Raw genomic sequence first — 27,952 nt, forward strand, 5'->3', positions numbered from 1 at the left:
CCTCTAAAGGTACCTTTTTTGAAATGAGCTGTAAAAGCAGACGACGGAAAACTACGGGAAATCCCGTGACTGGTTTGTTTTCAAGATGGCCGTCGAAGGCGAAAGCCTGGAGTCGCTTTTAAGTAAGACGCTTCCTGGTGTCGTATGTTGTCGCCTGGAGATCGATAAGTTTTAAATTTATATTTTGTTTGGATCACAGTTGACTTATACGTTTTTTTTGGCAGCGGGAGAGCATCTAACAGCCAACCGTACGCACATGTCAGCATATGACGTGTGCATGTGCCGGTGGGTCGGGTGGGGGGAGGGTCTCAAAATGGATTAGACATCAAAATTTGTGAACACATAAAACATTAGAATTGATGGAATTAGCGGTTGAATCATTGGTAACCGATCAATGCACAACAGATTTTAAAGATGAACTTGAAATAATGTGACAGCATTTTCACGTTTTCTACATTTGAAAATGTTGTCATTAAGGTACATTGTATACTTGAGTCATTTGTTCAGTCGATCGATTGATATTAGTTTGACATTAATGACAAAAATGTGCCGAAATGAAATTGAATGACAGAAATGGATTAAAACGCCGAATAGACTATGATTCAATGTTAAACTGAATAGAGGTATATTAACTCTTAAATGGACAGTATGATCAAGTCAACATCCAACGCCACAGTTTGATGTAATGCAAGGCTGCTTGCAAATAACCTGCTTGAAACGGTTCAGGGGTTCTGGAATTATTCCACAATAGTCGCATTCACTTGTACTGGATGTTTATATGCAAAGCTCAAAATTCATAATTTTGGAATTTTCTGAACATAAAACAATAAACGAGAAATAAAATATCATCCTTTTAATTCGTACACAACATGTCTGGAAATGTGTGTGGGCTCCAACCCTCTTTTAAGTTGAAATTCCAAAAATTTAGGATATTCCGCCAGTTAGTTATTTGTACCTGTACCAGGTGTTTCTCTACAGGTGCTGCCTACTAATATGGTTTTTATATTTATTTTAAGTTTTACATTTAGTATTAATAATGGTTAAATTTCCAATGGCTTGTTTTATCATGTAGACAAAGCGACCAATCCAGCCAGCAGAGATGAAGACTGGGACCATATTGTGGCTTTCTGTGACCAAGTTAACAAGGAACTGGAAGGACCACAGATTTCCCTACCATTACTGGCTCATAAGATACAGTCTCCACAGGAGCAGGAAGCCCTTCTGGCTCTGACGGTAACAACATGTTGTGTCTCTGAAATGAAATGTCCCATCTCCGTAAATTTTTTAACCCATGTAACTATTAGAAAAATTAATTCATAGACCTCCCTTTGGAAGGGAAAGACCTCTGGGTCATGGGTTCGAGGCCTATGTGGGGCAGTAGCCACGTGTTGGCTGTAGGTTGATGGTTTTTCTGTGGGAACTCTACCATCCAAACCTGGCACTCCCTAAAATGACAGCTGTTAATAGGATTTAAAGCAACAATAAAATGTACTAAACTTTGTAAAAAATCTTAAAAATGAACAAGCTGCTTTTATGGTGATCTAATATCAGATTATTAAATTATGAATGTTCAGTATGATGTCTTAAATGAGGTTTAATACAGTTTTATTGCACATGAACATCAAGTTTTTTTTTTGGAGAATATAGAATAACCTGTGATAACTGTTTAAATTAGATGATAGCAGATACAGCCCAACCATTTTAATTGTGTTTGATTTATAAGATCAGCTGATCCTCATGCAAGTTGATAAATATGTATGTACATGTATATTGTCTAATAAAAGATACTTGGGGATTGGATTTTTGAACCGGTTTGTTTCAAAACAGATTTTGTGTGTGAAAAATGTAATTTCATGTGATATGACCTTTACGTAATTTTTTTCTGATTTAGATAATTTATATGCTTGTTTGTTGTTTTTTTTTCTAGACCGTTGAAGCCTGTGTCAAAAATTGTGGCAAAATGTTTCATCAAGAATTGGGAAAGTTTCGATTTTTAAATGAAATGATCAAAGTTGTATCACCAAAGGTAAGCAATTATATAATCATTACATTTAAAATTGGCATATTTTCCTTGAAACATTTTTTCATGTCGTATACTGCTGATTTGCCATTTTTTCTCAATTTGGTTGATAGTTTCCAGATTTGAACTTCTCAGCCCAACCTCTCAATCATATTGATAAAAACTGAGGTAAGCTCCTGATTTCACAAATGTCTACATTGTATAGAGGTTCCCCTACCAATGCCAATCATTTGACCTTCCTGAAGCATCACATTTGGAAGTGCATATCATTACCAAAAACCAATTAATACTGAAAATTTAAGTGAATTATTTCTTGATTTATATTATCTCTAAATCCCAACTTGATCCTGACTTGCGATAAAACAGTAAATTTAAAGTGTGTACATTTTAAACTTTAACTTTTATATAAATTAATAAATAAAAGAATAAAAAGATGTCATTCCAGCACTTTTCTTCCCAATGAGAATTTGGAAAAGTTGGGAAGTATGATACCATCTACCTCGTTTATTTACATTTATTCTATAACGAGACCAGAGCGCTAACATATAATTACAACTTCTGACACAAAGTCAGAGGTGGACTTCTTGTAGAATTATGAAATAGTTTCAGTTTTAGTTCTGCTGGTTAGTCTAGGTACCTGGCATTGGCTTCTTACAGGATTAATATGTTAGATATGAAGTCTATAAAATAACAGCACAATGTGGAGTAAAGTAGGAACATTGGTGGATAAAATACTCTGTATTGTGAAAGTATGACACAAAGACTCAAAAAATTCTGATATTATAAGATGTTTTGGTGATATTAATGTATTATTGGAAGCAATTATAAAGAAACATTAGCGAGAAAAATGGGAAAAGGAAAATAGTGACCTTAATTATGTTGACACTTTTCTCATAATTTTGCGGAAATTTTTTTCCAGATATACGATATAACGTATTGGAAAATCACACCCATTTTGGCAATTTTTCCATAACACTCATGACCCCAAAATTATTATGATAATTTGTAAATGACAGCAAAAATTGAACTGAAAAGGCAAATGTATAGATAACTCTTTCAGTGTTTATGAAAAAATATATTTATCATGATGACACTGTAAAGATGTCTGTTTTTTCCTGTCAGTATTTAGGTAACAGGGCCTCAGCTAAAGTGAAGAAGAGATGTATAGAATTAATATATAGCTGGAGTAAAGGCTTACCACATGAAACCAAGATTTCAGATGCTTACCAGATGTTGAAACAGCAGGGTATAGTCAAAGAAGATCCAACATATCTCGATAAGGTAAGCATTATGATAATAGTAATAATTTTATGTCAGTTTTTTCAGGTCAATGTATGTTCTGTAAACAACATGTATTCTACTTTAATCATGAAATTTTTAGGATGAAATATTATTTCGTATAACATAATTTGTCTTAATTTTCATCATGTTGATATACAGTCTAACCTGTATTAAACGGCCACTGTTGGGAAATTATGAAAGTGGCCTTTATAGAGAGGTGGCCTCTTAATTGAGGTTCCTTATTTTCTAACCCAAGTTGCGGCAATTTGCACATTGACATTTGAATACAGTTTAATAATAAGATATAAAACATCATCTGTTATTATTTATTATCTTGTTAGCAAGTAATTGAAGACAGACCAATCTTTATTTTATGACACAACTATAAATACAAAAGAACAAAATTGAAAGGAAGGCATGTACAAGTTTTAATGAAGCTATTGAAAAAAGTTTTATAAGTGACAGGCAGTGATTCCACATTGATTTTATTGAAACATCTCGGTTTTGTGATTTCCCGATAATCAAGGGTTTTAATTTCTCCCTGGTCATACTAGCACAGAGCGCTTGTGTAAGTCTCTCCTTTGACCATTTACCCCCAGCACAATCGTCACCTTTAAGATGATAAGTTTGGCATGTAGTATCCCTAGAAAAAGAATAAAACACTTTCTTACATTCATAACGTAAACAAAGAGAGCAAATCAACTGTTATTAAGCAGACATAAACACCCAAGCCATTTAAATTGACCACAACTATGCAGGTAAGTAGTCTGGAGCTATTACGCGTGTGTATCTCACCCAAGCTAATCACGTTTTACTTGATATTCAAAAACACTACAAATACACAAATGTAGGGGATTGAGAGGGGTTAAAGGGGCTGTTGTGCACTTAAAATGTGTAATCGAGTTATAGAATTTTAAGAAGGCCCTATGATTATCATACCTGTAAAAGAATTGAATATATTGTGTGCTTCGTATCCCTCACAGAGATTAAAGACCCAGTCACTAACAACTCCGTCATCAATGTGGCCCCTTTCTTCACTCATCGTCCCAAAGACAATATTGTTTCGCTTTATGAAACACGATAACCATCTGTTTGATGCTTTGAATGTGTCATTTTTCAAGTCCTCTGCAAATTTTAACGCCCTCTCTTTTATCATTGGTCCGATCACATTCACTCGCCGAGTGACGGCCTCCTGGAACCACTTCCACGTTAAATCATTTATATCTTCATTTCCTGATTTATGTCTTTTTCTTTTCCTTTCACCGGACACATTATTTTCTATGTCCTCTAAAATTTTGGCTTTTCTTTTTTACTTGCGTCCTGCCAACACCAAGGTCTTTAGCAACGGCTTGTGCACTGTCTCCAGTCTCAAGCATCGAAAGTGCATTGTAGCGCTCTTCAAGAGTTAAAGTGAATTGCCACAATAGTGATAATATGCCTGTATTGTGTATACCAGTGACGTAAATGAAATCAAACTCAATATAAAATGCATAGAGAATTGTCTTTACGTGCCATTAGCTGTTTTCTTTGTAGGAATGTTCACGTGTCGAGAGAACGTGACTCGCAGTCAAGAAAGCTTTTCAAATGACTTGTGGTCAAATCGGCAGTAGTTTAAATGAGGTTCAATTGGGACTTTGGGGATGAAAAGGGTGACTGCTGGCCGCGTTAGACAGGTGGCCGTTAAATAAAGTATCATTAATGAGCAAAAACGATTGGGAGGGTCTGGAAACGGCCGTTATAAGCAGGTGGCCGTCTAACTAAGATGGCCGTTATGACAGGTTAAACTGTATTTTAAATTCACAAATTTTTTTGATGAATTTTTAGGTTGTTGATGTAACACCTCCACCAAAAACAAGAACAGCATCATTTGAAGATGAGGAGAAATCTAAGGTATTCCAGTTCTAAAATGTTATATGATTTCCTGTGTTTAAGTTAAGAGCCAGACCCACTCCATTATAGATTTTTTTTCATATCTTATTGACTGGAAATGTTGTTGTATACTAATAGATAATATATAAATAAAGACTTGTATAAAGTTTCGAACTTGAAATTGAAAGGGTACCAGAGATATCGGTGCCGGAATTAGTCTCATTAATCAATACTAGGATATAAATATTGATGAGGAAAAGTCATGTGATACGTTCAGACGCGGTCAGAGCCAAAACAAAAATGGAGGAAGAGGTGGGTAGTACGTCCATGTGAAATCGCTTGTAAAGAGATTTTACCGATAAATGCAATAACTACTCTATATATCATGTATGGAAATCATCTTACGTATGTATTGATCACATCTTTCAATGCTTAGATATGATACAAAAACGTGCAGATTTCGAGAAAAACTACGATTAATTGCAAAGAGGCCCTCAAATGGGGACTAAGATACGGTAACAAACATATAGAACATCGCGAAATGGATCTATCTAAAGCGAATATTCAATGATAAGGGTATTTATGAATATGATTTTAGAGTGATACTACACGAGAGAGCCAAACAGAAAGCGATACAGAGTATGAACCAGCCATTCGAATGCGCTGAGTTTCCCTCGTACACTTTCTGCCATGTTGGAAGACGGCAGATTTATTTACAGTTCTGTGTGCATGCGTCAGAGGGCAGGACTTCCTGCACAATTATGAATTAGCACTGAGTCATTTCAAATTCTTTTTTAAAACTATTTGTTATGTTAGATTGGTAATGATTTACTTTAAAATTGCGGTATTACAGGGTTAGTCAGAACTTTTGCTACCTGAGAAAATTAGAAAATCATGATTTTTTTTTTATATAAAATAATACCGGTCAAGGAGTGGGTCTGGCTCTTTAACTAATTGCATTTTTAATGAAATACTGTTTTGTTATTGGCATAAAATATACTCAACAAAAAAGAAAGGTTCACATGTTTCCTTAGCGAATACCTGTAAATGAGTGAAAACAAAATGACGTTTGTGCAATATTAGAAAATGGTAATGTTTTACATTACAAAATCCAAGGGGGTTACCAAAATCATTCAAGCATGAAAGTCTGTATTAGCGAAAGAGCTGCACGAGGTTTTCTGCGACTAACTTGTATCTTCGCTTGAATTTTATAAACATTCAAACTGACAACTGTTCCTTAGATCCTTAGGACTTTGAAATCACCGAATCTTGCTATCCATCAACTTTATCATTATGCCCCGGCTGTCACAAGTACAGAGAGAAAGGGCTGTAGGCAGGATCCAGGCTGAGGAGTCTCGCCGTCTAGTTGCACGGCAATTTGGTTGCAGTGTTAAGACAATTTGCCAGTTGGTAAGTCGTTTAAACCAAACTGGGTCAACATCCCATCGTCCCCAAAGCGGCCGACCCCGTAAAACAACCGCCAGGGATGACCATCGTATACGATTGATACACTTATGCAATCGATTTGTAACCGCAGTAGAGACTACAAGGACATTGTTTGGGCGTCTTGTGTCTCCCCAAACAGTCCGCAATAGGTTGAGGGCCTACCAATTGAAAGCACGGCGTCCCTACACTGGACCAAATTTGTTGCGACGTCACCATAATAATCGGCGTAACTGGACCCGTGTTCACCGTCGTTGGGCCTTATGACAATGGAACAATGTTCTGTTTTCAGATGAGTCCAGGTTTTGTCTGCAACACGGTGACAGAAGGCGCAGAGTGTGAAGACGACGAGGGAAGCATTTTGCGAACTGCTGCGTCGCAGAACAGGACCGCTTTGGCGGCGGAAGTGTAATGGTTTGGGGTGGTATTTGTTGGGGGACTCGTACCAGGCTTGTTGTGTTAAATGGCAATTTAACCGGCATTCGATATCGGGACGAAATTTTAAGACCACTGGTTCTGCCATTCTTAAGACGCCATGGCGTTGGCGCCTTTTATCAACAGGATAACGCACTAGTGCACACCAGTCGCATCAGCAGAACTTTCTTGCAGCAGAATAACGTACAGGTGTTAGATTGGCCATCTAGATCACCTGATTTGTCACCGATTGAGCATGTCTGGGACGTTCTTGGGCGACGCGTGAGAGAACGTCAGAATCAGCTGTCAAACTTGTAGAAGCTGGCCCAAGCCTTGATCGCTGAATGGAACAACATCTCTCCTCGAATTATCCGCCGGTTTACAAGTTCCATGCGACGACGCTGCAATGCTGTTTACTTCGCAAACGGTGGCCATACCCGTTACTAATGGTGTTACCTTTGAAATTGACCCCAACGTCCTTTACAGTCAAATAAAATCAACTGAACGCAAAGTTTTATAATGAACCATGACTGCAGTTTTATCAGAATTGATCAATTACTTTATTCGTACATGATTGGTAAAGATTTATAAAGGGGTTAATTAATTAATCACAGAATAAAGTAGTGTTACCTTTCTTTTTTTGTTTAGTATATGTGAGGAAACAAGCCTCACTGCTGTCATATGAAGTTTTGAAAAATCCTTTGTTAGAGTTAGAAGCTTAAGGTAGGTAGATTCTCTACTGGAAGCAAAGATGACTAGATTTATCTTGACTCTGGCTATTTATGTTGTCAAATCAAATACTATTATTTGCTTTTATTTGCAGTTATTATCTAAGTTATTGAAGAGTAAAAACCCTAATGATCTTCAGGCTGCTAACAGACTGATAAAGAATATGGTTAAACAAGTAAGTGATTTGGCAATTATATAAAGTATTTAATATTGATAGCAAAAGTTTCTTTAAATTTTACTTTATTTAACTTAACTGAATGTCAGCAAACATTGATATTTTCCTGTCTGTAAACAGAAATAAGATCACAGAGCATGCTTAGATTTTGGATTTTTTTTAGAAATGCACTTGATGAGAAGTTTGTATATAAAGCATCATTAAAAGCGTGTCTTGCTTTGAATTTGCATTTCATCAATATCTGGATATTTTTTAACTGGACTATGATATGAATAAGTAGGGTTTGGTGAATACACACATTTTCTTGAAACAGATGAAACACATTTGCATACTGCCACTGTCTGGAATGTGAGCTGTGAATGAGAGGTCTATTCAAGCATGATCTGGCTTTGACTTATTGACATTAGAAATTAAAATATAGGCATTCAAAACCAAATGGTTATTTGTTTCAAGATTTCTCATATATATTTATTTATTTTGCAGGATGAATCTAGAATGGAGAAAGTTTCAAGACGTATTAATGAACTAAAAACTATAAGCATTAATGTGAAATTACTAAATGAAATGGTTTCTCATTTTAAACCTGAAGCATCATCACAGTCTGATCGAGATATGATGAAGGTAGGGATTCAGAAATTGATTTGAAAGGGACAATATTAACTAATGAAATACTTGTATCATGACAGCATATGAAATTTACTTTCATTTTTAATCTTTTAAATAATCATATATAGAGGTAAATGAAGTAAGACACCTTTTGGAAGTTTATATATGGTAGCCATTTATAATAAGTTGAAAGTTTCTTAATCATGTTTAATATTATTTGAGCTAAAGATTTGCTTCCATGCTGTTTTGTTTACTTATAATATTATTAACGTTAGTTTGATTAATATATCTTGGTTTATCTATTAAAATAACAGGAGCTTTATGAATCTTTAGAGAAGCTGCGTCCAAACCTTTTTAGACTAGCTAGTGATGCAGATGAGAAAGACAATGATGGAATCTGTGAGTAAATCATAGAAAATAAAAAATGATACCAAATTCCTTCTGGCTACGAAACACTTTTAAAACTGTAATACGACCTGGACTTCGTTTTCAAAATGGTTAATACAAGACAGCACTGCAAGTATTCATTTTGTGTGTCTGCCTATCTATGAGTGACATTGTCTAGAGCATATCTTATATAATCCAGATTTTATATGTAAATATCTAAAAGGGCAGTAGAATGTAGTTATAAAAGTCTTGATTTGTATCTTACTAAATGCAGTGTTATAACCCTTGGTTCATTTTTTAAGGATATCTTGCAATACGCTTTCCTTGTAAGATAAAGATATGTTATTTGTTGGAAATATTAAAAAAGAAATTGTCATGGAGATTGTTGTAAAATGTCGTAATTGACTGTATATTGGTTTTGTTAATTTGAACAAGTAAATGATATGTGTTCTTGTTTGTTAGCGGAGATTTTGAGTTGTAATGATGAGGTCATGAAGGCTATGGCTGAGTATAAGAAGACGGTTGAGGGTGTATCAGAAGACAACAGTGAAACAGCTAAAGGTCAGTTTTCTTTTCTTCCTTGATCTGTTTCGATAATATTTTAAATCTTACAGTCATTGAGCTTTATGGGTTTAGATCCCAGTAAATTTTTATCTCACACTCGGAGGACACATTGGAAAAATAATCTTCATCATCATTATAAATCAGGCTCATGAGATACTTGTTTTTAAATTGTTACATTTGTAATCCCAATATATCTTGGCTAGTAATCCCAATATACCTTGGCTAGTAATCCCAATATACCTTGACTAGTAATCCCAATATACCTTGACTAGTAATCCCAATATATCTTGACTAGTAATACCAATATACCTTGACTAATAATCCAAACAGACCTTGACTAGTAATCCCAATATACCGTGACTAATAATCCAAACAGACCTTGACTAGTAATCCCAATATATCTTGACTAGTAATCCTTATATACCTTGACTAGTAATCCCAACAGACCTTGACTAGTAATCCCAATATATCTTGACTAGTAATCCCAATATACCTTGACTAATAATCCAAACAGACCTTGACTAGTAATCCCAATATACCTTGACTAGTAATCCTTATATACCTTGACTAGTAATCCCAACAGACCTTGGCTAGTAATCCCAATATACCTTGACTAGTAATCCCAATATACCTTGACTAGTAATCCCAATATACCTTGACTAGTAATCCCAATATACCTTGACTAATAATCCCAATATACCTTGACTAATAATCCAAACAGACCTTGACTAGTAATCCCAATATATCTTGACTAGTAATCCTTATATACCTTGACTAGTAATCCCAACAGACCTTGACTAGTAATCCCAATATATCTTGACTAGTAATCCCAATATACCTTGACTAATAATCCAAACAGACCTTGACTAGTAATCCCAATATACCTTGACTAGTAATCCTTATATACCTTGACTAGTAATCCCAACAGACCTTGGCTAGTAATCCCAACAGACCTTGGCTAGTAATCCTAATATACCTTTACTAGTAATCCCAACAGACCTTGGCTAGTAATCCTAATATACCTTTACTAGTAATCCCAACAGACCTTGACTAGTAATCCCAACAGACCTTGACTAGTAATCCCAATATACCCTGACTAGTAATCCCAATATACCTTGACTAGTAATCCCAATATACCTTGACTAGTAATCCCAATATACCTTGACTAGTAATCCTAATATACCTTTACTAGTAATCCCAACAGACCTTGGCTAGTAATCCCAATATACCTTGACTAGTAATCCCAATATACCTTGACTAGTAATCCCAATATACCTTGACTAGTAATCCCAATATACCTTGACTAGTAATCCCATTATACCTTGACTAGTAATCCCAATATACCTTGACTAGTAATCCCAATATACCTTTACTAATAATCCAAACAGACCTTGACTAGTAATCCCAATATACCTTGACTAGTAATCCAAACAGACCTTGACTAGTAATCCCAATATACCTTGACTAGTAATCCCAATATACCTTGACTAGTAATTCCAACAGACCTTGACTAGTAATCCCAATATACCTTGACTAGTAATCCCAATATACCTTGACTAGTAATCCCAACAGACCTTGGCTAGTAATCCCAACAGACCTTGACTAGTAATCCCAATATACCTTGACTAGTAATCCCAATATAACTTGACTAGTAATCCCAACAGACCTTGGCTAGTAATCCCAACAGACCTTGACTAGTAATCCCAATATACCTTGACTAGTAATCCCAATATACCTTGACTAGTAATCCCAACAGACCTTGGCTAGTAATCCCAACAGACCTTGACTAGTAATCCCAATATACCTTGACTAGTAATCCCAATATAACTTGACTAGTAATCCCAATATACCTTGACTAGTAATCCCAATATACCTTTACTACTAATCTTAACAAACTATGACTAGTAATCCCAACAGACCTTGACTAGTAATCCCAGCAGACCTTGACTAGTAATCCTAATATCCCTTGACTAGTAATCCCAATAGACCTTGACTAATAATCCCAATATACCTTGATTAGTAATCCTGACGTACCGATCTTAATATGTTTACAATCATATCTATGAAATTTAATAGACAGCTTTAATATTTGAGATATTGAACAATACTTTATGTAGTAAGAATATTTCATCATTTGTGCTGAAGTGTTCACTGAGTGATACAGGCCCTCTTGTCCTATTGAGCTATAGATTCTCAATTATTTCATGTTCTAGCTAATAACTGCATGTAAGATAGCCAGATGCTTGTGGTATAAGGGTTCTAAGAAATGACAATTTACCAGAAATTCCATTCATACTGATATTTTATTGTAGAGGTTACTGTCAGAACATCAATAAATATGATACCGAGAAATTTGTGTCTATTCCTTTATAATGTGGCTGTTGTAACCAAAAATTAAACATCAGACATGCTACCAATAAAGTGAATCATTCAGATGCATTAGACAGAGCAATTTTTTAAACTGTATTTTTAAAAGTGATCCAGGAGTAGAGGTAAAACAGGTTTTCAGATTCCTTTGTAGAATTTTTCTGTGTTCCGCACGGATGTATTTTGAATTTATGATAAAATTATGCTTTAGCACATTGCCTTGTTATCCCAATGCACCCATTTTAGCCAATACATCAGCCCTGCTTGACCTTGCACTGGACCAGTCCAGTCAATCACCGCCAGTGACCAGTCAGTCCGAAGGCAACACAGACATTTCTCTTATACTGGATGGCCAGTTACAGTCTCTAGGTAACACAATGTTCCATCACCTTTGTTTCAAGTCAAGTTTAACACACTTGTCCATCACCTGTGACTAAAATCAAGTTTAACACACTTGTCCATCACCTATGACTAAAATCAAGTTTAACACACTTGTCCATCACCTATGACTAAAATCAAGTTTAACACACTTGTCCATCACCTATAACTAAAATCAAGTTTAACACACTTGCCCATCACCTATGACTAAAATCAAGTTGAACACACTTGTCCATCACCTATAACTAAAATCAAGTTTAACACACTTGTCCATCACCTATGACTAAAATCAAGTTTAACACACTTGTCCATCACCTATGACTAAAATCAAGTTTAACACACTTGTCCATCACCTATAACTAAAATCAAGTTTAACACACTTGTCCATCACCTATAACTAAAATCAAGTTTAACACACTTGTCCATCACCTATAACTAAAATCAAGTTGAACACACTTGTCCATCACCTATAACTAAAATCAAGTTGAACACACTTGTCCATCACCTATAACTAAAATCAAGTTGAACACACTTGTCCATCACCTATGACTATAAAATCAAGTTCAACACACTTGTCCATCACCTATAACTAAAATCAAGTTTAACACACTTGTCCATCACCTATAACTAAAATCAAGTTGAACACACTTGTCCATCACCTATAACTAAAATCAAGTTGAACACACTTGTCCATCACCTATAACTAAAATCAAGTTTAACACACTTGTCCATCACCTATAACTAAAATCAAGTTTAACACACTTGCCCATCACCTATGACTAAAATCAAGTTCAACACACTTGTCCATCACCTATGACTAAAATCAAGTTGAACACACTTGTCCATCACCTATGACTAAAATCAAGTTTAACACACTTGTCCATCACCTATGACTAAAATCAAGTTGAACACACTTGTCCATCACCTATGACTAAAATCAAGTTTAACACACTTGTCCATCACCTATGACTAAAATCAAGTTCAACACACTTGTCCATCACCTATGACTATAAAATCAAGTTTAACACACTTGTCCATCACCTATAACTAAAATCAAGTTTAACACACTTGTCCATCACCTATGACTAAAATCAAGTTTAACACACTTGTCCATCACCTATGACTATAAAATCAAGTTTAACACACTTGTCCATCACCTATAACTAAAATCAAGTTGAACACACTTGTCCATCACCTATGACTAAAATCAAGTTTAACACACTTGTCCATCACCTATAACTAAAATCAAGTTTAACACACTTGTCCATCACCTATGACTAAAATCAAGTTTAACACACTTGCCCATCACCTATAACTAAAATCAAGTTTAACACACTTGTCCATCACCTATAACTAAAATCAAGTTTAACACACTTGTCCATCACCTATGACTAAAATCAAGTTTAACACACTTGCCCATCACCTATAACTAAAATCAAGTTTAACACACTTGTCCATCACCTAACACACACTTGTCCATCACCTATAACTAAATTCAAGTGGACCACACTTGTCCATCACCTATTACTAAAATCAAGTTTAACACACTTGTCCATCACCTATAACTAAAATCAAGTTTAACACACTTGTCCATCACCTATAACTAAAATCAAGTTGAACACACTTGTCCATCACCTATGACTAAAATCAAGTTTAACACACTTGCCCATCACCTATGACTATAAAATCAAGTTGAACACACTTGTCCATCACCTATAACTAAAATCAAGTTTAACACACTTGTCCATCACCTATAACTAAAATCAAGTGTAACACACTTGCCCATCACCTATGACTATAAAATCAAGTTCAACACACTTGTCCATCACCTATGACTAAAATCATGTTTAACACACTTGCCCATCACCTTTGACTAAAATCAAGTTTAACACACTTGCCCATCACCTTTGACTAAAATCATGTTTAACACACTTGCCCATCACCTTTGACTAAAATCAAGTTGAACACACTTATCCATCACCTATATCTAAAATCAAGTCTAACACACTTGTTCATCACCTAACACACTTGTCCATCACCTTTGTTTTGACCAAATCATTGATATCTCAGACAAATCACCAAAGTCTTAAGTCAGATCCTTTACAACCTGTAGGTAACACTCACCTATGTGTCAGTTAGATCAAACACTGCACCAAGATTTCGTCCATGTATATTATGTATGTTGGTTATAATTGTCTTCAAAAAAAGTAAAATACCTTAACTAAACTCTGTTAGCCAGCTTGGCTGGTCATGCAGATGATATAAGCAATTTCTTATGTTTATCTCTCCAGGGGATGCTTCTGTCCATCTAAGTCATAGTAATATTATCGGATATTTAATACTGAATACGCATGTGTCTCTGGTGCTGGTTTGAGACAGTTTTCCAGTGGATTTCATATTAAGTAATGGAAGAGGGTTTTAATTTGTTGTTATATCTTGGTGATTGGAAAAAGAAAAATAAGAAATATGAGTCTGTATACCATATTACCTAGAGTTTAGCTTTCTGACACTGGATGATATTATACTGTTCTAAATCTTTAATGTTGGTGTACACCATATTACCTAGAGTTTAGCTTTCTGACACTGGATGATATTATACTGTTCTAAATCTTTAATGTTGGTGTACACCATATTACCCAGAGTTTAGCTTTCTGACACTGGATGATATTATACTGTTCTAAATCTTTAATGTTGGTGTACACCATATTACCTAGAGTTTAGCTTTCTGACACTGGATGATATTATACTGTTCTAAATCTTTAATGTTGGTGTACACCATATTACCTAGAGTTTAGCTTTCTGACACTGGATGATATTATACTGTTCTAAATCTTTAATGTTGGTGTACACCATATTACCTAGAGTTTAGCTTTCTGACACTGGATGATATTATACTGTTCTAAATCTCTTATGTTGGTGTACACCATATTACCTAGAGTTTAGCTTTCTGACACTGGATGATATTATACTGTTCTAAATCTTTAATGTTGGTGTACACCATATTACCTAGAGTTTAGCTTTCTGACACTGGATGATATTATACTGTTCTAAATCTTTAATGTTGGTGTACACCATATTACCTAGAGTTTAGCTTTCTGACACTGGATGATATTATACTGTTCTAAATCTTTAATGTTGGTGTACACCATATTACCTAGAGTTTAGCTTTCTGACACTGGATGATATTATACTGTTCTAAATCTTTATGTTGGTGTACACCATATTACCTAGAGTTTAGCTTTCTGACACTGGATGATATTATACTGTTCTAAATCTTTAATGTTGGTGTACACCATATTACCTAGAGTTTAGCTTTCTGACACTGGATGATATTATACTGTTCTAAATCTTTAATGTTGGTGTACACCATATTACCTAGAGTTTAGCTTTCTGACACTGGATGATATTATACTGTTCTAAATCTTTAATGTTGGTGTACACCATATTACCTAGAGTTTAGCTTTCTGACACTGGATGATATTATACTGTTCTAAATCTTTAATGTTGGTGTACACCATATTACCTAGAGTTTAGCTTTCTGACACTGGATGATATTATACTGTTCTAAATCTTTAATGTTGGTGTATACCATATTACCTAGAGTTTAGCTTTCTGACACTGGATGATATTATACTGTTCTAAATCTCTTATGTTGGTGTACACCATATTACCTAGAGTTTAGCTTTCTGACACTGGATGATATTATACTGTTCTAAATCTTTAATGTTGGTGTACACCATATTACCTAGAGTTTAGCTTTCTGACACTGGATGATATTATACTGTTCTAAATCTCTTATGTTGGTGTACACCATATTACCCAGAGTTTAGCTTTCTGACACTGGATGATATTATACTGTTCTAAATCTTTAATGTTGGTGTACACCATATTACCTAGAGTTTAGCTTTCTGACACTGGATGATATTATACTGTTCTAAATCTTTAATGTTGGTGTACACCATATTACCCAGAGTTTAGCTTTCTGACACTGGATGATATTATACTGTTCTAAATCTTTAATGTTGGTGTACACCATATTACCTAGAGTTTAGCTTTCTGACACTGGATGATATTATACTGTTCTAAATCTTTAATGTTGGTGTACACCATATTACCCAGAGTTTAGCTTTCTGACACTGGATGCTATTATACTGTTTCAAATCTTTAATGTTGGTGTACACCATATTACCCAGAGTTTAGCTTTCTGACACTGGATGCTATTATACTGTTCTAAATCTCTAATGCTTGTGTCAATTTTTACTTGCATTTGATAGCTTTGATTCTGATTATGATGTGAATGGCTGGTATTTGTAGGTTTACAAGATCCTCAGTCCTCTGACAGATCTGATTCATTACTGGCAGATCTCAATGATATATTTGGAGCAACATCTCAAACATCCAGTGTGGTAAGTCTCATTTCATCCAACTTGTTCATTTGAAATGGACTGTAAAAAGGTTGATGTTATAGTACTGCACACGGAATGGCATTATTTGATTTTTGCCTGGTGCTGAAGTCATCCTGATGCAAAAAAAAAAATTACATTTTGATAAAATGTTTAGAATTTTTTGCTGATGATGGGCAAATATTTGATATGGAAACTTTTCTCTTGTACATAGTACATATATTATACAAACAATGCAGAGATTTAGATAAATTGCCTATTTCCAATATTTTCAGTTTTCAAAATACAGTAGGATGCATAGGAAAACAGTGCATACAAGCCCCAAGGGTATATGTTACATGTAACTATTCCAGTTTGATATTTTGTAGATCAAACCTGTGAGAATAACTTTTTTCTTATTTTGTTTTGTGTTTTTGTATTTGTTTTTTAGACCTCAGGTATGGCTTTACCCTCCAGCAACGCGAATCAGCCAGTAAATCCAGGATTCCAGAGTGGGGCAGGGGTGATGATGGCACAACTACCAACACAGCCCCAGGGTCCTGCAGTGCTACAAGCCAACCAGGCCACAACTAACATGTTTTCTTCTCCTTCCTTGCTATCTCAGCATCCTGCACAGATGACTAGCCCTCTTACCATGGGGGCAGGTCAGGGTTAGTAATTTCTCTGTTAGTGGATAATCTAACATGATTACATGGCCATATTTTCTGTAATGATATTAGTCTAGGGGATTACTATTTGGAATTCTGGAATCATCTATATTTGCTGTGAGGGGATTGATTTAGGGGATTAGTGTAGAGAAAGGGTAACGTTATTTATATTTTGGTGATGGCAGTGGTCTAGGGACTACCATGGAGAAAGGGTAGGGTTATTTATATTTTGGTGATGGCAGTGGTCTAGGTCTAGGGACTACCGTTGAGAAAGGGTAGGGTTATTTATATTGTGGTGATGGCAGTGATCTAGGGACTACCATGGAGAAAGGGTAGGGTTATTTATATTGTGGTGATGGCAGTGATCTAGGGACTACCATGGAGAAAGGGTAGGGTTATTTATATTTTGGTGATGGCAGTGGTCTAGGGACTACCGTTGAGAAAGGGTAGGGTTATTTATATTTTGGTGATGGCAGTGGTCTAGGTCTAGGGACTACCCTTGAGAAAGGGTAGGGTTATTTATATTGTGGTGATGGCAGTGATCTAGGGACTACCATGGAGAAAGGGTAGGGTTATTTATATTTTGGTGATGGCAGTGGTCTAGGTCTAGGGACTACCGTTGAGAAAGGGTAACGTTATTTATATTTTGGTGATGGCAGTGGTCTAGGTCTAGGGACTACCGTTGAGAAAGGGTAGGGTTATTTATATTGTGGTGATGGCAGTGATCTAGGGACTACCATGGAGAAAGGGTAGGGTTATTTATATTTTGGTGATGGCAGTGATCTAGGGACTACCGTTGAGAAAGGGTAGGGTTATTTATATTTTGGTGATGGCAGTGATCTAGGGACTACCATGGAGAAAGGGTAGGGTTATTTATATTTTGGTGATGGCAGTGGTCTAGGGACTACCATGGAGAAAGGGTAGGGTTATTTATATTTTGGTGATGGCAGTGATCTAGGGACTACCATGGAGAAAGGGTAGGGTTATTTATATTTTGGTGATGGCAGTGGTCTAGGGACTACCATGGAGAAAGGGTAGGGTTATTTATATTGTGGTGATGGCAGTGATCTAGGGACTACCATGGAGAAAGGGTAGGGTTATTTATATTGTGGTGATGGCAGTGATCTAGGGACTACCATGGAGAAAGGGTAGGGTTATTTATATTTTGGTGATGGCAGTGGTCTAGGGACTACCATGGAGAAAGGGTAGGGTTATTTATATTGTGGTGATGGCAGTGATCTAGGGACTACCATGGAGAAAGGGTAGGGTTATTTATATTTTGGTGATGGCAGTGGTCTAGGGACTACCATGGAGAAAGGGTAGGGTTATTTATATTTTGGTGATGGCAGTGATCTAGGGACTACCATGGAGAATGTTAAGGTCATATTTTCTTGGATATGACTTGATTAATCTAAGTCATTTACAAAGGTGCAGGCTTTGATTTCTTCAAGCTTAGGATTAACGAAGTGACCATGGCAACAAGCCCATATCATATTGAACCATGGTTAGAGGTCTAGAGATTTAGTCAAAACAGCTGCATTATCTTTAAATTTTGCTTTCCATGTTAATTCCTAATGTACATAGATACTGGCTTGACTGCAGGGAAATTGATTAATGAAATATACACTCTGTTCTCACGTTTCACAGAAAACAAACATAAATAAAAGTTATTCAAATATACACATTTCTGCAGGTACATTGACAGCTGGTAATGTAAATGCTTCGGCCCAGAGTGCCACCTCCAAAGGCATGGCTGACCTGGACTTGCTTGGACAAGATCTGATGCAGCAGAGTCTCCCTAAAGATGTGAAGATTGTACAAGAAGTTGTGTAAGTTGTTGCCTTACAACAAGATTTATTATTTATCTATTTGTTTATTAATTTATTTCTTTAGAAGGTTTTATGTCCTCTGTTATAGCCTTTCGACCTTTCAATTAACAAGTACAAGGCCAGACATAGCCTTGAGACTCCATAAGCAGTTAGAAAGCATGAAAAGTGATATGCTGACAATTACATATCCTTCCTGGAGACTCTGAATCCATTTGTCTGCTATAATATATTACCAGTGCTAGAAGTTCTATTATATTAATAATATGATCATCAGGTTGAGTCACAAAAAGAACTATGATTTTAAGGTCCATTGACCCCTGGTATGAATATATTATCAGTGGTTTTTAATTATATTTTAAATAACATGTACCAGACTTTAACACATATTTACCCAGTATCTAACTATCTTTCACAGACCTCAACCAAAGTTGACGTTAAACCAAATAGCATCTAAAGGTACAACTGTGACAAACAGTTCCCAGGTTAGCTACAGTCAGCTCGGGTTAACCAACCAACCAGCCTCCGTCAACACCACGGCAACCATTCCGACCTTTCCCCCAGTCCCACAGGTGTCCCCTGCCAAAATTACCTCCCAGGAAATACTCTCTCTTGCCGATGTATTTGTGCCCTTGGAGAAGATTCAGCCAAGTAAGTAATAAACTATTTATATAGGGTTGTTCAGTTTTGAATGCTTTTAAAAATGGATCTTTAGAGGTCATATACAGGTCAGTATGCTGAATGTATTCAAGGGCTTTCACAATCAATAATTTCCATTTCTTTAAAGTGTGATTTGTCTGAGAACAATGTATCTACATGGTATGGAAAATTATTTCGTACCCTGATGGAGACAGTTTTCGATATTTTTTAGGAAAAAAAATATTTGACTGTGAACTGTTTTTGAAGACAAATAAAAAGCAACAGGTTGATGAATTTAATGTGTAACTGGACTTATTATTATAAACTTTTATATTAATACACAACCAGTGAGATGTTCAAATATGGAAAAGGTCAGTGTTTATGTTGTTTATCCTGGTAGGTTGGAGACATGTTCCTCTAATACTTGGGTCAGGTTAGACTACTTGTTATAGTGTGGTTCTCTTGGAAACCCAGTACATGCAGAGAAATTCAGCTATAGAATAATAACATTAATGCAATATACAGTACATGCATAGAAATATAATGTTAAGGAGGTATGTGCCATTTTCTCCGTGAAATAAAGGTTATGCAAGTTTCTATCATTACTAGTAACCTTGAGGGCAAAAAAAGGTTTGTGAGACTTGATTTATTTGTTGTGGTAGGTGCGATGGCCCCTGTGAATGCATATGATCGAAATGGCCTGAAGATGGTTATACATTGTGCTAAGGACAGACCTCGAGAAGATGTCTCCGTAATGGTTGTGTCTGTCATCAGTACCAACACAAATCCAGTGAAAAACTTCAGCTTCCAAGCAGCTGTACCCAAGGTATGACTCTCACAGAATATAATGACTGTGTCCACACATTGTCTATATTCTTAGGTTCACTATTGACAATGGCATTGTTATCCATGTTTGATGGTGATAAATTCAAAATTTGTTAAACCTAGCACATTGACACAGACATTTTCAATAAAATCAGGTACATGATGAAGTCATCTCTCACTTAAGCAAATTTCATAAGTTTGTAATAGATATTCAGTACTGAAATTATAATTTAAGCAGATAAACAGTACAATATATAAAGATGTAAGATGACAGCACTGTCTTTTTAACTGTTCTTTTGAGCAGGTATAAAGATTTGTTGTTTTCTCACCAATTTATGACATTACTCTCACAAACAAATGACTTAAACAATCAAGACTTTTCCTTAAGAGCAGATTACTCTACATTTTGATATTATCTGTGCATGTATATGATATTATTATCTGAACAAGTATATGATATTATCTGCACATTTATTATGATATCTGCACATGTATTATGATATTATCTGTGCATGTATATGATATTATCTGCACATTTATTATGATATCTGCACATGTATTATATTATCTGTGCATGTATATGATATTATCTGCACATTTATTATGATATCTGCACATGTATTATGATATTATCTGTGCATGTATATGATATTATCTGCACATTTATTATATTATCTGCACATGTATTATGATATTATCTGTGCATGTATATGATATTATCTGCACATTTATTATATTATCTGCACATGTATTATGATATTTTCTGCACGATATTATATGTACATGTATTATTATATTATCTGCACATGCATTATGATATTATCTGAACAAGTATATGATATTATCTGAACATGTATTATGATATTATATGAACATGTATTATGATATTATATGCACATGTATTATGATATTATATGCACATGTATTATGATATTATATGCACATGTAATATATTATCTGCACATGCATTCAGATATTATCTGCACATGTATTATTATATTATCTGAACATGTATTATTATATTATCTGCACATGCATTATGATATTATCTGCACTTGCATTTTGATATTATCTGAACAAGTATATGATATTATATGAACATGTATTATGATATTATCTGAACATGTATATGATATTATCTGCACATTTATTATGATATCTGCACATTTATTATGATATTTGCACATTTATTATGATATTTGCACATTTATTATGATATTATCTGTGCATGTATATGATATTATCTGAACATGTATTATGATATCTGAACAAGTATATGATATTATCTGCACATTTATTATGATATCTGCACATTTATTATGATATTTGCACATTTATTATGATATTTGCACATTTATTATGATATTATCTGAACATGTATATGATATTATCTGCACATTTATTATGATATCTGCACATTTATTATGATATTTGCACATTTATTATGATATTTGCACATTTATTATGATATTATCTGTGCATGTATATGATATTCTCTGAACATGTATTATGATATCTGCACATGTATTATGATATTATCTGCACATTTACTATGATATTTGCACATTTATTATGATATTATCTGTGCATGTATATGATATTATCTGAACATGTATTATGATATCTGAACAAGTATATGATATTATCTGCACATTTATTATGATATTATCTGTGCATGTATATGATATTATCTGAACATGTATTATGATATTATCTGCACTTGCATTTTGATATTATCTGAACAAGTATATGATATTATATGAACATGTATTATGATATTATCTGAACATGTATATGATATTATCTGCACATGTATTATGATATTATCTGCACATGTTTTATGATATTATCAGTACAAACATTTTGTAATAGTACCATTCCTTTTTACCTGTCAGGTGATGAAAGTCAAACTACAGCCTCCCTCAGCCACCCAACTTCCCGCCTACAACCCTATCCTGCCCCCAGCAGCCATTACTCAAGTCATGCTTTTTGCAAATCCACACAAGGTAAAGACAGGCTAAATCAGAACAAAATCTTTTCAACAGAATGATGCAACGCTTAAAGGATAATTTTATTGAACCGTACATAAAAATTGTAAATTCAACAGATATCTCTTTTTTTTTGTTTTTTATCCACAAACTCTCCATCATTCAAGTTTTGATAATGTATATTCTTCTGCTTTTGTTGAATATGAAAGGAATTAAAATCAATCAGAAGACTCATGTATAATATACTGGAAACAGAAAATTAAATAACTTAGAAACTTTGTAAAGAAAAGAAAAATAAATTTCTATAGAAACTTTGTAAAGAAAAGAAAAATAAATTTCTATAAATAGGAGAAAAAATCAGTAATTGCTGTATCAATATATGTGTTTACCTAGAAATGCACTATTTTGTATGGTAGTAAGTGTTGTTGTCAGATTTTTAATCTGCTGTATTTCAGGAAAAGATTCGGTTAAAGTTCAAGATCACATATGTGGCAGGAGAAGAATCCCATTCCGATGTAGGAGAGGTGGACACATTTCCAGTACAGTGAGAACAGTGTAGCACAACTAGGAGAGCACCACTATAGCAGTCATGGTTGACTGATGTCAGAATCAGTGTTACATTATTAAGTACAACAATCAGTCATGCTAGACACTGAAGTCTGAGAACAAAAACATAAACTAGGACAGATTCAAACCAAACACAACATGTCATTGGCTCTGTTATACTTCTAGTGTATGGCCAACTCAACTCCATTAGGTTTGGTAACTGTCGGCATGCACTGTTGGTTATGTGGAATGGAATGAAAACGAATGAATGGCACACTGACAGTTTTGGCTGTGGCCATGCTCAGCAGATCCTAATATTGCAATGTATAAGGTCCAGAATGAACTGATTAAATGATAATTTTGAATTCTGATTTTGACCAGATGAAACTAAACCTAGTTGGTCAAAGATCCAGCAAAACTAAATCTGAATCCAGAGAGCTTACTGTTTGAAAAGTGTACACAATATGAACCAAAGGATAGGAGTAGGAATAGAGGATCATTTAGAAAATATCTACCAAAGTTTAATGTGGTATCAAATTACAACACAATTTAATGTGGTGTCAGATTACCACAGTTTAATGTGGTATCAGATTACCACAGTTTAATGTGGTGTCAGACTACCACAGTTTAATGTGGTATCAGACTACCACACAGTTTAATGTGGTATCAAACTACCACACAGTTAAACGTGGTATCAGACTACCACACTTTAATGTTGTATCAAATTACCACACAGTTAATTGTGGTATCAGACTACCACACAGTTAAATGTGGTATCAGACTACCACACAGTTAATTGTGGTATCAGACTACCACACAGTTTAATATGGTATCAGACTACCACAGTTTAATGTGGTATCAGACTACCACACAGTTAATTGTGGTATCAGACTACCACACAGTTTAATATGGTATCAGACTACCACAGTTTAATGTGGTATCAGACTACCACACAGTTAAATGTGGTATCAGACTACCACACTTTAATGTGGTATCAGACTACCACACAGTTTAATGTGGTATCAAACTACCACACAGTTAAACGTGGTATCAGACTACCACAGTTTAATGTTGTATCAAATTACCACCAAATTTATATGTGGTATCAGAGTAGAATTGTTTTTTTAATTACCATTATTTATAATGAAGTGCTAAATAAGAAGTATGGCTGATAATTAGGATTGGTATTAGACATTCAATGAATGTATGTTTATACTATTTTTGTAATGTATTTTTAGGGTTACACTCGAAGTTTTTAATCGTAGAATGATTACATTCTGTGCTGATCAAGTTTACACTATTTAGTATTAACTGGAAGCACTATAAAATATGTAAAGTTCAGCCTCCATTTTGATTTTGCTTGTTTTTCTTCTTCGTGATCAGTTATATCTAAACAATGGATGTTCCATCATATGGTTTCCTGGGCCTATGGAATCGCTGACAAACTAACACAGATCCATGAAACCAATTGGCTAATATATTTAATGCTTATTCATTCAATTACTTCACTCTCCTTATGTCATTTTGGAACTGCAAAGTCAGTATATTACAGCGAGATTGATGACATTACTATACTGATCACATGATCAAATGTCTCCCACAGCATTCTCTAAACAATACAGGTAGATGCATTCTCTATACGATACAGGTAGATGCATTCTCTATATGATACAGGTAGATGCATTCTCTATACAATACAGGTAGATGCATTCTCTATACGATACAGGTAGATGCATTCTCTATACAATACAGGTAGATGCATTCTCTATATGATACAGGTAGATGCATTCTCTATACAATACAGGTAGATGCATTCTCTATACAATACAGGTAGATGCATTCTCTATACGATACAGGTAGATGCATTCTCTATACGATACAGGTAGATGCATTCTCTATACGATACAGGTAGATGCATTCTCTATACGATACAGGTAGATGCATTCTCTATACGATACAGGTAGATGCATTCTCTATACGATACAGGTAGATGCATTCTCTATACGATACAGGTAGATGCATTCTCTATACAATACAGGTAGATGCATTCTCTATACGATACAGGTAGATTCATTCTCTATACGATACAGGTAGATGCATTCTCTATACAATACAGGTAGATGCATTCTCTATACGATACAGGTAGATTCATTCTCTATACGATACAGGTAGATGCATTCTCTATACGATACAGGTAGATGCATTCTCTATACGATACAGGTAGATGCATTCTCTATACAATACAGGTAGATGCATTCTCTATACGATACAGGTAGATGCATTCTCTATACGATACAGGTAGATGCATTCTCTATACAATACAGGTAGATGCATTCTCTATACAATACAGGTAGATGCATTCTCTATACGATACAGGTAGATGCATTCTCTATACGATACAGGTAGATGCATTCTCTATACGATACAGGTAGATGCATTCTCTATACGATACAGGTAGATGCATTCTCTATACAATACAGGTAGATGCATTCTCTATACGATACAGGTAGATGCATTCTCTATACGATACAGGTAGATGCATTCTCTATACGATACAGGTAGATGCATTCTCTATACGATACAGGTAGATGCATTCTCTATACGATACAGGTAGATTCATTCTCTATACGATACAGGTAGATTCATTCTCTATACGATACAGGTAGATGCATTCTCTATACGATACAGGTAGATTCATTCTCTATACGATACAGGTAGATGCATTCTCTATACAATACAGGTAGATGCATTCTCTATACGATACAGGTAGATGCATTCTCTATACGATACAGGGAGGTCCATTCTCTATACGATACAGGGAGGTGCATTCTCTATACAATACAGGTAGATGCATTCTCTATACAATACAGGTAGATGCATTCTCTATACAATACAGGGAGGTGCATTCTCTATACGATACAGGTAGATGCATTCTCTATACGATACAGGTAGATGCATTCTCTATACGATACAGGTAGATGCATTCTCTATACGATACAGGTAGATTCATTCTCTATACGATATAGGTAGATGCATTCTCTATAGGATACAGGTAGATGCATTCTCTATACGATACAGGTAGATGCATTCTCTATATGATGCAGGTAGATGCATTCTCTATACAATACAGGGAGGTGCATTCTCTATACAATACAGGGAGGTGCATTCTCTATACAATACAGGTAGATGCATTCTCTATACAATACAGGTAGATGCATTCTCTATACAATACAGGGAGGTGCATTCTCTATACAATACAGGGAGGTGCATTCTCTATACAATACAGGTAGATGCATTCTCTATACAATACAGGGAGGTGCATTCTCTATACAATACAGGGAGGTGCATTCTCTATACAATACAGGTAGATGCATTCTCTATACAATACAGGTAGATGCAATCTCTATACAATACAGGTAGATCACTTGTGATTTAGGAGTGGTTTTCAACGACCTATATAATCAGTTTTAAGAGCATTTTGAACAAAATGAGAAATTCCTCAATTTAACAAATAGCATGTTGACATTTGTAGGTAATCCTGTACATGACTTTTGGACTGAAAGTGTATAAGGTACACGGTATTGAACAAAAGCGTTGACCAGACACATTAGAATCAGTAAGTAGTATCACATTCATTCAGCCAGTTCAAACTCCGATGTGATACAGTCCATGCCACAGACATACTTTGTTTTCCCCAATACTTACAGAAGTACAGTAGATGATTTGTGTGGATTATTTGACAAGTTATAGTAGTATGTTTTATCATTGAATGCTTGAATAAACAATGTTTCTGAAATACCTTCATACAGGTCGCCTAAGATTGTGAATTATGCCACTAATACACGTTTTTGAATTGTTTAAAGTCCATTATGTTATGGTGTCTGGTCCTTCTTAGTAATAGTAGTGGGTTGTGTGGTTTTGCTGACTGATGTTATACATATACTATATATATATAAGGAGGGAGTTATTGATGTATAGTCTCTGATGTATTACCATTAATTATTTAAAGATCGTTGTTAGTGGACAGTGTGTAAAGTCGAGAATATGTGGACCTGTTGTAATTAATCACAAGTCGATAAACAGGTCATCTTGTCAACACAAGGGGTTAGTGTTAACTGCATGAGGAATTAGGAGAATGAATGGAGATTGAAAGTAGTGAGATTTTTTTCAAGTGCAATATGTTTAAAATGATTGAAAAAATATCAATATTTATTTCAAAAATTCAATCTTAGATACATATTTCAGGTTTTCATGTGACAAGAAACCTGCAAAATTTTTTCAAAAAGGATAACAAAATAGAACTCCATTTGTCTTGAATGCTCAAATTATTGCACCACCGGACTACCCAAAAAAGGCTGTTTATGTATATAGAATTTGCCTCTTTTTATGTATCATATTGAAAATGATGCTTTTGATAATCACCAACGTATCATTATTTACATTTTATATATTGGTTATAGTGGAAATTAAAGTGAAAAAAATGTAATTTGAATATTCAGCAATACAATGTACAACAATTTGAAGGGAATGATAATTCTTGCAAAAAATGTGATAAAATTTCAGTAGTTATGAAACATATAATCAGAGATCCTCAGGAGAGAGATGAATTAGGGAGTCTGTGTATGTTACTACATGCTAGGACAAATATCTGTTTTCATTATTGAACACAATAAATGTGTAAATTTAATCCTGTTTTCTGTGACTTTGTATAATTTTCAGTATCCTCTCAACAGATCCTTCCAGTACTTATCATGATAAAGCAATATCAAACTTTCTTTATCAAAATCCAAAACGGCTGCCTGTCATAACAATTTTTTGTGGATGAACACAAAAACTGATCATGAA

At 34.9% G+C, this 27,952-nt stretch overlaps 1 protein-coding gene across 3 annotated transcripts; it reads left to right on the forward strand.

Moving 5' to 3' along the window:
• The first annotated feature begins 85 nt into the window (after window positions 1-85).
• On the forward strand, window positions 86-27,794 carry LOC132562904 (ADP-ribosylation factor-binding protein GGA1-like). Of its 3 annotated transcripts, XR_009554777.1 has the most exons (18): window positions 86-122; window positions 1,073-1,233; window positions 1,928-2,026; window positions 3,143-3,301; window positions 5,126-5,191; window positions 7,851-7,931; window positions 8,415-8,552; window positions 8,852-8,936; window positions 9,387-9,485; window positions 12,102-12,224; window positions 16,548-16,639; window positions 17,067-17,286; window positions 18,977-19,112; window positions 19,528-19,760; window positions 20,411-20,574; window positions 22,469-22,579; window positions 23,017-25,977; window positions 26,030-27,794. XR_009554777.1 is itself a non-coding variant. In XM_060227680.1 (17 exons), exons 1-17 carry the CDS (start codon window positions 86-88, stop codon window positions 23,107-23,109), a joined length of 2,097 nt encoding a protein of 698 aa, XP_060083663.1. In that variant the 3' UTR covers window positions 23,110-27,794. The 3 variants fall into 3 exon arrangements, 2 of the variants coding, with proteins under 2 accessions (XP_060083663.1, XP_060083664.1); XM_060227680.1 differs by having other exon boundaries at window positions 23,017-27,794; XM_060227681.1 differs by lacking the exon at window positions 12,102-12,224 and having other exon boundaries at window positions 23,017-27,794.
• Window positions 27,795-27,952: the final 158 nt, after the last annotated feature.

This window comes from Ylistrum balloti, unplaced genomic scaffold, assembly GCF_031769215.1.
Source record: "Ylistrum balloti isolate Yb309-2 unplaced genomic scaffold, AGI_CSIRO_Ybal_v1 Utg371544, whole genome shotgun sequence".
In the NCBI taxonomy this organism is placed as follows: domain Eukaryota; kingdom Metazoa; phylum Mollusca; class Bivalvia; order Pectinida; family Pectinidae; genus Ylistrum; species Ylistrum balloti.